At 55.3% G+C, this 11733-nt stretch overlaps 1 protein-coding gene across 1 annotated transcript; it reads left to right on the forward strand.

The window, feature by feature from the left end:
- The first annotated feature begins 295 nt into the window (after positions 1-295).
- Positions 296-9276, forward strand: LOC144490266 (ATP-dependent RNA helicase DDX19A-like). Its single transcript, XM_078208046.1, has 4 exons — positions 296-562; positions 2366-2528; positions 6345-6536; positions 9215-9276. Exons 1-4 carry the CDS (start codon positions 296-298, stop codon positions 9274-9276), a joined length of 684 nt encoding a protein of 227 aa, XP_078064172.1.
- The last annotated feature ends 2457 nt before the right edge of the window (positions 9277-11733 follow it).

An 11733-nucleotide genomic window follows, 5' to 3' on the forward strand; every position in this document is an offset into this window, starting at 1 on the left:
TGCTGAGGGAGAGCCGCACTGTGGGAGGGTCAGTGCTGAGGGAGCGCCGCACTGTGGGAGGGTCAGTGCTGAGGGAGCGCCGCACTGTGGGAGGGTCAGTGCTGAGGGAGAGCCGCACTGTGGGAGGGTCAGTGCTGAGGGAGCGCCGCACTGTGGGAGGGTCAGTGCTGAGGGAGCGCCGCACTGTGGGAGGGTCAGTGCTGAGGGTGAGCCGCACTGTGGTAGGGTCAGTGCTGAGGGAGCGCCGCACTGTGGGAGGGTCAGTGCTGAGGGAGCGCCGCACTGTCTGGGGATTATGAATATCTCTGTCTCTCTCCAATGCAGGATGTTGCCCAAGGAGTGCCAGCTGCTCCTGTTTTCTGCCACCTTCGAGGACCCAGTGCTGAAATTTGCTAAGAAGATTGTCACAGATCCGAACATCATCAAACTCGCTCGTGAACAACTCACCCTGGAAAACATCAAACAGTATTACGTCCTGTGTACCGAGGATGAGGATAAATATCAGGCTCTCGTCAACATCTATACAGCCATCACCATCGCCCAGGCCATCATCTTTTGCCAGGTCTTGGAGGGATCGGGGGGAGCCCGTTACACAGGAACAGGAGGAGGCCCATTCAGCCTCTCTCTCTCGAGTCTGTTACACAGGAACAGGAGGAGGCCCATTCAGCCCCTCTCTCTCTCTCAAGCCTGTTACACAGGAACAGGAGGAGGCCCATTCAGCCCCTCTCTCTCTCTCGAGCCTGTTACACAGGAACAGGAGGAGGCCCATTCAGCCCCTCTCTCTCTCTCAAGCCTGTTACACAGGAACAGGAGGAGGCCCATTCAGCCCCTCTCTCTCTCTCGAGCCTGTTACACAGGAACAGGAGGAGGCCCATTCAGCCCCTCTCTCTCTCTCGAGCCTGTTACACAGGAACAGGAGGAGGTCCATTCAGCCTCTCTCTCTCGAGTCTGTTACACAGGAACAGGAGGAGGCCCATTCAGCCCCTCTCTCTCTCTCGAGTCTGTTACACAGGAACAGGAGGAGGCCCATTCAGCCCCTCTCTCTCTCTCAAGCCTGTTACACAGGAACAGGAGGAGGTCCATTCAGCCCCTCTCTCGAGCCTGTTACACAGGAACAGGAGGAGGCCCATTCAGCCCCTCTCTCTCTCTCGAGCCTGTTACACAGGAACAGGAGGAGGCCCATTCAGCCCCTCTCTCTCTCTCGAGCCTGTTACACAGGAACAGGAGGAGGCCCATTCAGCCCCTCTCTCTCTCTCGAGCCTGTTACACAGGAACAGGAGGATGTCCATTCAGCCTCTCTCTCTCGGGTCTGTTCCACAGGAACAGGAGGAGGCCCATTCAGCCCCTCTCTCTCTCTCGAGTCTGTTACACAGGAACAGGAGGAGGCCCATTCAGCCCCTCTCTCTCTCTCAAGCCTGTTACACAGGAACAGGAGGAGGCCCATTCAGCCCCTCTCTCTCTCTCGAGCCTGTTACACAGGAACAGGAGGAGGCCCATTCAGCCCCTCTCTCTCTCTCGAGCCTGTTACACAGGAACAGGAGGAGGCCCATTCAGCCCCTCTCTCTCTCTCGAGCCTGTTACACAGGAACAGGAGGAGGCCCATTCAGCCCCTCTCTCTCTCTCGAGCCTGTTGCACAGGAACAGGAGGAGGCCATTCAGCCCCTCTCTCTCTCTCGAGCCTGTTACACAGGAACAGGAGGAGGCCCATTCAGCCCCTCTCTCTCTCTCTCGAGCCTGTTACACAGGAACAGGAGGAGGCCCATTCAGCCCCTCTCTCTCTCTCTCGACCCTGTTACACAGGAACAGGAGGAGGCCCATTCAGCTCCTCTCTCTCTCGAGCCTGTTCCACAGGAACAGGAGGAGGCCATTCAGCCCCTCTCTCTCTCGAGCCTGTTACACAGGAACAGGAGGAGGTCCATTCAGCCCCTCTCTCTCGAGCCTGTTACACAGGAGCAGGAGGAGGCCCATTCAGCCCCTCTCTCTCGAGCCTGTTACACAGGAACAGGAGGAGGCCATTCAGCCCCTCTCTCTCTCTCGAGCCTGTTACACAGGAACAGGAGGAGGCCATTCAGCCCCTCTCTCTCGAGCCTGTTACACAGGAACAGGAGGAGGCCATTCAGCCCCTCTCTCTCTCTCTCTCTCTCGAGCCTGTTACACAGGAACAGGAGGAGGCCATTCAGCCCCTCTCTCTCTCTCTCTCTCGAGCCTGTTACACAGGAACAGGAGGAGGCCATTCAGCCCCTCTCTCTCTCGAGCCTGTTACACAGGAACAGGAGGAGGCCATTCAGCCCCTCTCTCGAGTTCCCTCTGTCTCTTTGTCTTTGGCCTGACGGTGGGATGTCCCCCATTTTGTTTCTCTGTCCAGACCCGGAAGACAGCTCATTGGCTGACTTCGAAACTGACCGGCGATGGACACCGCGTGGCCCTACTGAGCGGCGAACTTTCGGTCGAGCAGAGGACAAACGTCATCCAACGCTTCCGAGACGGCAAGGAGAAAGTCCTGGTCACCACCAACGTCTGCGCCAGAGGTGCGTCAACCCTCCCGGACCCGAGGGGGGAGGCGGGCGACTTAATCCGTCACTACCTGATTGCTGGGGGATTTATATATCTGTGAGGACCTGATCCCGGAGGGAGGAACTTATATATCTGTCAGGACCTGATCCCCGGAGTGGGTTTATATATCTGTCAGGACTTGATCCCCGGAGTGGGTTTATATATCTGTCAGGACCTGATCCCCGGAGTGGGTTTATATATCTGTCAGGACCTGATCCCCGCAGTGGGTTTATATATCTGTCAGGACCTGATCCCCGGAGTGGGTTTATATATCTGTCAGGACCTGATCCCCGGAGTGGGTTTATATATCTGTCAGGACCTGATCCCCGGAGTGGGTTTATATATCTGTCAGGACCTGATCTCCGGAGTGGGTTTATATATCTGTCAGGACCTTATCCCCCGAAGGTTTATATATCTGTCAGGACCTGATCTCCGGAGTGGGTTTATATATCTGTCAGGACCTGATCCCCGGAGTGGGTTTATTTATCTGTCAGGACCTTATCCCCCGAAGGTTTATATATCTGTCAGGACCTGATCTCCGGAGTGGGTTTATATATCTGTCAGGACCTGATCCCGGAGGGGTTTATATATCTGTCAGGACCTTATCCCCCGAAGGTTTATATATCTGTCAGGACCTGATCTCCGGAGTGGGTTTATATGTCAGTCAGGACCTGATCCCCGGAGGGGGGGTTTATATATCAGTCAGGACCTGATGCCCGGAGTGGGTTTATATATCTGTCAGGACCTGATCCCCCGAAGGTTTATATATCTGTCAGGACCTGATCCCCCGAAGGTTTATATATCTGTCAGGACCTGATCCCGGAGGGGTTTATATATCTGTCAGGACCAGATCCCCGGAGGGGGGGTTTATATATCTGTCAGGACCTGATCCCCGGAGTGGGTTTATATATCTGTCAGGACCTGATCCCTGGAGTGGGTTTATATATCTGTCAGGACCTGATGCCCGGAGTGGGTTTATATATCTGTCAGGACCTGATGCCCGGAGTGGGTTTATATATCTGTCAGGACCTGATGCCCGGAGAGGATTTATATATCAGTCAGGACCTGATCCCCGGAGGGGTTTATATATCAGTCAGGACCTGATCCCCTGAGGGTTTATATATCTGTCAGGACCTGATCTCCGGAGTGGGTTTATATATCTGTCAGGACCTGATCCCCGGAGTGGGTTTATATATCTGTCAGGACCTGATCCCCTGAGGGTTTATATATCTGTCAGGACCTGATCTCCGGAGTGGGTTTATATATCTGTCAGGACCTGATCCCGGAGGGGTTTATATATCTGTCAGGACCTGATCCCGGAGGGGTTTATATATCTGTCAGGACCTGATCCCCGGAGTGGGTTTATATATCAGTCAGGACCTGATACCCGGAGGGGGGGTTTATATATCTGTCAGGACCTGATCCCCGGAGTGGGTTTATATATCTGTCAGGACCTGATGCCCGGAGTGGGTTTATATATCTGTCAGGACCTGATCCCCGGAGTGGGTTTATATATCTGTCAGGACCTGATCCCCCGAAGGTTTATATATCTGTCAGGACCTGATCCCCCGAAGGTTTATATATCTGTCAGGACCTGATCCCGGAGGGGTTTATATATCTGTCAGGACCAGATCCCCGGAGGGGGCTTTATATATCTGTCAGGACCTGATCCCCGGAGTGGGTTTATATATCTGTCAGGACCTGATCCCTGGAGTGGGTTTATATATCTGTCAGGACCTGATGCCCGGAGTGGGTTTATATATCTGTCAGGACCTGATGCCCGGAGTGGGTTTATATATCTGTCAGGACCTGATGCCCGGAGTGGGTTTATATATCTGTCAGGACCTGATGCCCGGAGTGGGTTTATATATCTGTCAGGACCTGATGCCCGGAGTGGGTTTATATATCAGTCAGGACCTGATCCCCGGAGGGGTTTATATATCAGTCAGGACCTGATCCCCTGAGGGTTTATATATCTGTCAGGACCTGATCTCCGGAGTGGGTTTATATATCTGTCAGGACCTGATCCCGGAGGGGTTTATATATCTGTCAGGACCTGATCCCCGGAGTGGGTTTATATATCCGTCAGGACCTGATCCCCTGAGGGTTTATATATCTGTCAGGACCTGATCTCCGGAGTGGGTTTATATATCTGTCAGGACCTGATCCCGGAGGGGTTTATATATCTGTCAGGACCTGATCCCGGAGGGGTTTATATATCTGTCAGGACCTGATCCCCGGAGTGGGTTTATATATGTGTCCGGACCTGATCCCCTGAGGGTTTATATATCTGTCAGGACCTGATCTCCGGAGTGGGTTTATATATCTGTCAGGACCTGATACCCGGAGTGGGTTTATATATCTGTCAGGACCTGATCCCGGAGGGGTTTATATATCAGTCAGGACCTGATACCCGGAGGGGGGGTTTATATATCTGTCAGGACCTGATCCCCGGAGTGGGTTTATATATCTGTCAGGACCTGATGCCCGGAGTGGGTTCATATATCTGTCAGGACCTGATCCCGGAGTGGGTTTATATATCTGTCAGGACCTGATCCCCGGAGTGGGTTTATATATCTGTCAGGACCTGATCCCTGGAGTGGGTTTATATATCTGTCAGGACCTGATGCCCGGAGTGGGTTTATATATCTGTCAGGACCTGATGCCCGGAGTGGGTTTATATATCTGTCAGGACCTGATCCCGGAGTGGGTTTATATATCTGTCAGGACCTGATCCCCGGAGTGGGTTTATATATCTGTCAGGACCTGAACCCCAGAGTGGGTTTATATATCTGTCAGGACCTGATCCCGGAGGGGTTTATATATCTGTCAGGACCTGATCCCCCGAAGGTTTATATATCTGTCAGGACCTGACCCCGGAGGGGTTTATATATCTGTCAGGACCTGATCCCCCGAAGGTTTATATATCTGTCAGGACCTGATCCCCCGAAGGTTTATATATCAGTCAGGACCTGATCCCGGAGGGGTTTATATATCTGTCAGGACCTGATCCCCGGAGGGGGGGTTTATATATCTGTCAGGACCTGATCCCTGGAGTGGGTTTATATATCTGTCAGGACCTGATCCCTGGAGTGGGTTTATATATCTGTCAGGACCTGATCCCGGAGGGGTTTATATATCAGTCAGGACCTGATACCCGGAGTGGGTTTATATATCTGTCAGGACCTGATCCCCCGAAGGTTTATATATCTGTCAGGACCTGATCCCCCGAAGGTTTATATATCTGTCAGGACCTGATCCCGGAGGGGTTTATATATCTGTCAGGACCTGATCCCCGGAGGGGGGGTTTATATATCTGTCAGGACCTGATCTCCGGAGTGGGTTTATATATCTGTCAGGACCTGATCCCCCGAAGGTTTATATATCTGTCAGGACCTGATCCCGGAGGGGTTTATATATCTGTCAGGACCTGATCCCCGGAGGGGGGGTTTATATATCAGTCAGGACCTGATCCCTGGAGTGGGTTTATATATCTGTCAGGACCTGATCCCGGAGGGGTTTATATATCAGTCAGGACCTGATCCCCGGAGTGGGTTTATATATCTGTCAGGACCTGATCCCCGGAGTGGGTTTATATATCTGTCAGGACCTGATCCCCCGAAGGTTTATATATCTGTCAGGACCTGATCCCGGAGGGGTTTATATATCTGTCAGGACCTGATCCCCGGAGGGGGGGTTTATATATCTGTCAGGACCTGATACCCGGAGTGGGTTTATATATCTGTCAGGACCTGTTTTCCACCCCACTCCCCCCTTCACCTTTAACCCAGGCATCGACGTGGAGCAGGTGTCGATCGTGGTGAACTTTGACCTGCCGGTGACCTGGGAGCGGGAACCGGACTGCGAGACCTACCTCCACAGGATCGGCCGGACGGGGCGCTTTGGCAAGCAAGGGTTGGCCGTCAACATGGTGGACAGTCGCAGGAGCCTGGCCATTCTGCACAGGATACAGAGCCATTTCAGTAAGTCTCCGAGCATCGCTCAGGGGCACGGGGGTTAGATACAGAGTAAAGCTCCCTCTACACTGTCCCCATCAAACACTCCCAGGACAGGTACAGCACGGGGTTAGATACAGAGTAAAGCTCCCTCTACACTGTCCCCCATCAAACACTCCCAGGACAGGTACAGCACGGGGTTAGATACAGAGTAAAGCTCCCTCTACACTGTCCCCCATCAAACACTCCCAGGACAGGTACAGCACGGGGTTAGATACAGAGTAAAGCTCCCTCTACACTGTCCCCATCAAACACTCCCAGGACAGGTACAGCACGGGGTTAGATACAGAGTAAAGCTCCCTCTACACTGTCCCCATCAAACACTCCCAGGACAGGTACAGCACGGGGTTAGATACAGAGTAAAGCTCCCTCTACACTGTCCCCATCAAACACTCCCAGGACAGGTACAGCACGGGGTTAGATACAGAGTAAAGCTCCCTCTACACTGTCCCCATCAAACACTCCCAGGACAGGGACAGCACGGGGTTAGATACAGAGTAAAGCTCCCTCTACACTGTCCCCATCAAACACTCCCAGGACAGGTACAGCACGGGGTTAGATACAGAGTAAAGCTCCCTCTACACTGTCCCCCATCAAACACACCCAGGACAGGTACAGCACGGGGTTAGATACAGAGTAAAGCTCCCTCTACACTGTCCCCATCAAACACTCCCAGGACAGGTACAGCACGGGGTTAGATACAGAGTAAAGCTCCCTCTACACTGTCCCCATCAAACACTCCCAGGACAGGTACAGCACGGGGTTAGATACAGAGTAAAGCTCCCTCTACACTGTCCCCATCAAACACTCCCAGGACAGGTACAGCACGGGGTTAGATACAGAGTAAAGCTCCCTCTACACTGTCCCCATCAAACACTCCCAGGACAGGGACAGCACGGGGTTAGATACAGAGTAAAGCTCCCTCTACACTGTCCCCATCAAACACTCCCAGGACAGGTACAGCACGGGGTTAGATACAGAGTAAAGCTCCCTCTACACTGTCCCCCATCAAACACTCCCAGGACAGGTACAGCACGGGGTTAGATACAGAGTAAAGCTCCCTCTACACTGTCCCCATCAAACACTCCCAGGACAGGTACAGCACGGGGTTAGATACAGAGTAAAGCTCCCTCTACACTGTCCCCATCAAACACTCCCAGGACAGGTACAGCACGGGGTTAGATACAGAGTAAAGCTCCCTCTACACTGTCCCCATCAAACACTCCCAGGACAGGGACAGCACGGGGTTAGATACAGAGTAAAGCTCCCTCTACACTGTCCCCATCAAACACTCCCAGGACAGGGACAGCACGGGGTTAGATACAGAGTAAAGCTCCCTCTACACTGTCCCCATCAAACACTCCCAGGACAGGTACAGCACGGGGTTAGATACAGAGTAAAGCTCCCTCTACACTGTCCCCCATCAAACACTCCCAGGACAGGTACAGCACGGGGTTAGATACAGAGTAAAGCTCCCTCTACACTGTCCTCATCAAACACTCTCAGGACAGGTACAGCACGGGGTTAGATACAGAGTAAAGCTACCTCTACACTGTCCCCATCAAACACTCCCAGGACAGGTACGGCACGGGGTTAGATACAGAGTAAAGCTCCCTCTACACTGTCCCATCAAACACTCCCAGGACAGGTACAGCACGGGATTAGATACAGAGTAAAGCTCCCTCTACACTGTCCCCATCAAACACTCCCAGGACAGGTACAGCACGGGGTTAGATACAGAGTAAAGCTCCCTCTACACTGTCCCCATCAAACACTCCCAGGACAGGTACAGCACGGGGTTAGATACAGAGTAAAGCTCCCTCTACACTGTCCCCCATCAAACACTCCCAGGACAGGTACAGCACGGGGTTAGATACAGAGTAAAGCTCCCTCTACACTGTCCCCATCAAACACTCCCAGGACAGGTACAGCACGGGGTTAGATACAGAGTAAAGCTCCCTCTACACTGTCCCCCATCAAACACTCCCAGGACAGGTACAGCACGGGGTTAGATACAGAGTAAAGCTCCCTCTACACTGTCCCCCATCAAACACTCCCAGGACAGGTACAGCACGGGGTTAGATACAGAGTAAAGCTCCCTCTACACTGTCCCCCATCAAACACTCCCAGGACAGGTACAGCACGGGGTTAGATACAGAGTAAAGCTCCCTCTACACTGTCCCCCATCAAACACTCCCAGGACAGGTACAGCACGGGGTTAGATACAGAGTAAAGCTCCCTCTACACTGTCCCCCATCAAACACTCCCAGGACAGGTACAGCACGGGGTTAGATACAGAGTAAAGCTCCCTCTACACTGTCCCCCATCAAACACTCCCAGGACAGGTACAGCACGGGGTTAGATACAGAGTAAAGCTCCCTCTACACTGTCTCCATCAAACACTCCCAGAGTGGACATGAGCGAGAGAGTGTGCACAAGAATGTACTGTGGAACCAGCTCAAACTAAGAGTGCGGAAGTGTTCGGGGGGCAGGGTGTGAGGGAGTGTTTGACTATCCATCCACCCCCTGCCTTCCGATCCCATCAAGACCAGCCCATAGGCTTACCAGCGAGCCGTCTGAATCATCTCGAGAGCCTGAGATGTTTACATATTTATATTCACTATCCTCTCTCTCTCTGCACACAGACCGCAAGATACATCAGCTGGACTCTCGGGACTTGGAACAGATCGAAAGTATCGCTTACTGAGAGAGCGACATCCCGTGTGTGGAGCGGGGCGTTGGGTAGAACAGTTGGAGAACATCTCCCAGTCTGCGCTGTCTTGTTATTGGAGAGTGGGGCCCAGGGCAAGTCTCTCTGAAATTCGGACTGGCTGCCGCCATCGCCACTCGCCCTCCCACTCGAGGCTATCCCGGCTGGCCCCTTGACCCCTCTCCCAGGGGGGGTTTTGTATCTCCGCAGTCCCTTCTGTGTGACTCACCCCCCCCCGCACTCTCTTAGCTTTGATCGTAAGCCCAAAGTTTATTTTCTCCCCCCGTGAGATGTTGAGAATCGTTGTGTAATAAAATGTCCAGAGAGCAACCCTGCCTGTTTGTCTTTCCCGCTCCTCCCTGTTGGTGACGGGACGGTCATTTTTCGCTGTGGTCAACTCTCGCTCCCCTCCCCCAGCCCTTCCACCGTCCCTCAACCGGCTCTCTGTCCACCGACACTCTCTCCTGCCACCCGCGCCTCTCTGAAAGAAAACAGGCACTCATCATCCACAGGCAATTCATTTATCGCGAATCCCTCCTGTTCCACAGCGATCGATCGGTCTGGACGAGCGCGTGGGGGAAGTTCCTCTACACTCTCCACCTTTCAATTCCCCCTCACTTCTGTCTCTCGCTCCCTCGCTCCGCCTCTCCCCCACTTGCTCCATCTCTCTCTCGCTCCGTCTCTCTCTCTCACTCTCGCTCCGTCTCTCTCTCACTCTCGCTCCGTCTCTCTCTCACTCTCGCTCCATCTCTCTCTCACTCTCGCTCCGTCTCTCTTTCTCTCGCTCCGTCTCTCTCTCTCGCTCCGTCTCTCTCTCTCGCTCCGTCTCTCTCTCTCGCTCCGTCTCTCTCTCTCGCTCCGTCTCTCTCGCTCCGTCTCTCTCTCTCTCGCTCCGTCTCTCTCTCTCTCGCTCCGTCTCTCTCTCTCCCGCCCCGTCTCTCTCTCTGGCTCCGTCTCTCTCTCTGGCTCCGTCTCTCTCTCTGGCTCCGTCTCTCTCTCTCCCGCCCCGTCTCTCTCTCTCCCGCCCCGTCTCTCTCTCTCCCGCCCCGTCTCTCTCTCCCGCCCCGTCTCTCTCTCTCCCGCCCCGTCTCTCTCTCTCCCGCCCCGTCTCTCTCTCTCCCGCCCCGTCTCTCTCTCTCCCGCCCCGTCTCTCTCTCTCCCGCCCCGTCTCTCTCTCTCCCGCCCCGTCTCTCTCTCTCCCGCCCCGTCTCTCTCTCTCCCGCCCCGTCTCTCTCTCTCCCGCCCCGTCTCTCTCTCTCCCGCCCCGTCTCTCTCTCTCCCGCCCCGTCTCTCTCTCTCCCGCCCCGTCTCTCTCTCTCCCGCCCCGTCTCTCTCTCTCCCGCCCCGTCTCTCTCTCTCCCGCCCCGTCTCTCTCTCTCCCGCCCCGTCTCTCTCTCTCCCGCCCCGTCTCTCTCTCTCCCGCCCCGTCTCTCTCTCTCCCGCCCCGTCTCTCTCTCTCCCGCCCCGTCTCTCTCTCTCCCGCCCCGTCTCTCTCTCTCCCGCCCCGTCTCTCTCTCTCCCGCCCCGTCTCTCTCTCTCCCGCCCCGTCTCTCTCTCTCCCGCCCCGTCTCTCTCTCTCCCGCCCCGTCTCTCTCTCTCTCCCGCCCCGTCTCTCTCTCTCTCCCGCCCCGTCTCTCTCTCTCTCCCGCCCCGTCTCTCTCTCTCTCGCCCCGTCTCTCTCTCTCTCGCCCCGTCTCTCTCTCTCTCGCCCCGTCTCTCTCTCTCTCGCCCCGTCTCTCTCTCTCTCCGCCCCGTCTCTCTCTCTCCCGCCCCGTCTCTCTCTCTCCCGCCCCGTCTCTCTCTCTCCCGCCCCGTCTCTCTCTCTCCCGCCCCGTCTCTCTCTCTCCCGCCCCGTCTCTCTCTCTCCCGCCCCGTCTCTCTCTCTCCCGCCCCGTCTCTCTCTCTCCCGCCCCGTCTCTCTCTCTCGCGCCCCGTCTCTCTCTCTCTCGCACCCCGTCTCTCTCTCTCCCGCCCCGTCTCTCTCTCTCCCGCCCCGTCTCTCTCTCTCCCGCCCCGTCTCTCTCTCTCCCGCCCCGTCTCTCTGTCTCCCGCCCCGTCTCTCTCTCTCTCCCGCCCCGTCTCTCTCTCTCCCGCCCCGTCTCTCTCTCTCCCGCCCCGTCTCTCTCTCTCCCGCCCCGTCTCTCTCTCTCCCGCCCCGTCTCTCTCTCTCCCGCCCCGTCTCTCTCTCTCCCGCCCCGTCTCTCTCTCTCCCGCCCCGTCTCTCTCTCTCCCGCCCCGTCTCTCTCTCTCTCGCCCCGTCTCTCTCTCTCTCGCTCCGTCTCTCTCTCTCTCGCTCCGTCTCTCTCTCTCGCTCCGTCTCTCTCTCTCGCTCCGTCTCTCTCTCTCGCTCCGTCTCTCTCTCTCGCTCCGTCTCTCTCTCTCGCTCCGTCTCTCTCTCTCGCTCCGTCTCTCTCTCCCGCCCCGTCTCTCTCTCTCCCGCCCCGTCTCTCTCTC

Source organism: Mustelus asterias, unplaced genomic scaffold (genome assembly GCF_964213995.1).
Source record: "Mustelus asterias unplaced genomic scaffold, sMusAst1.hap1.1 HAP1_SCAFFOLD_3089, whole genome shotgun sequence".
NCBI classification, from domain to species: domain Eukaryota; kingdom Metazoa; phylum Chordata; class Chondrichthyes; order Carcharhiniformes; family Triakidae; genus Mustelus; species Mustelus asterias.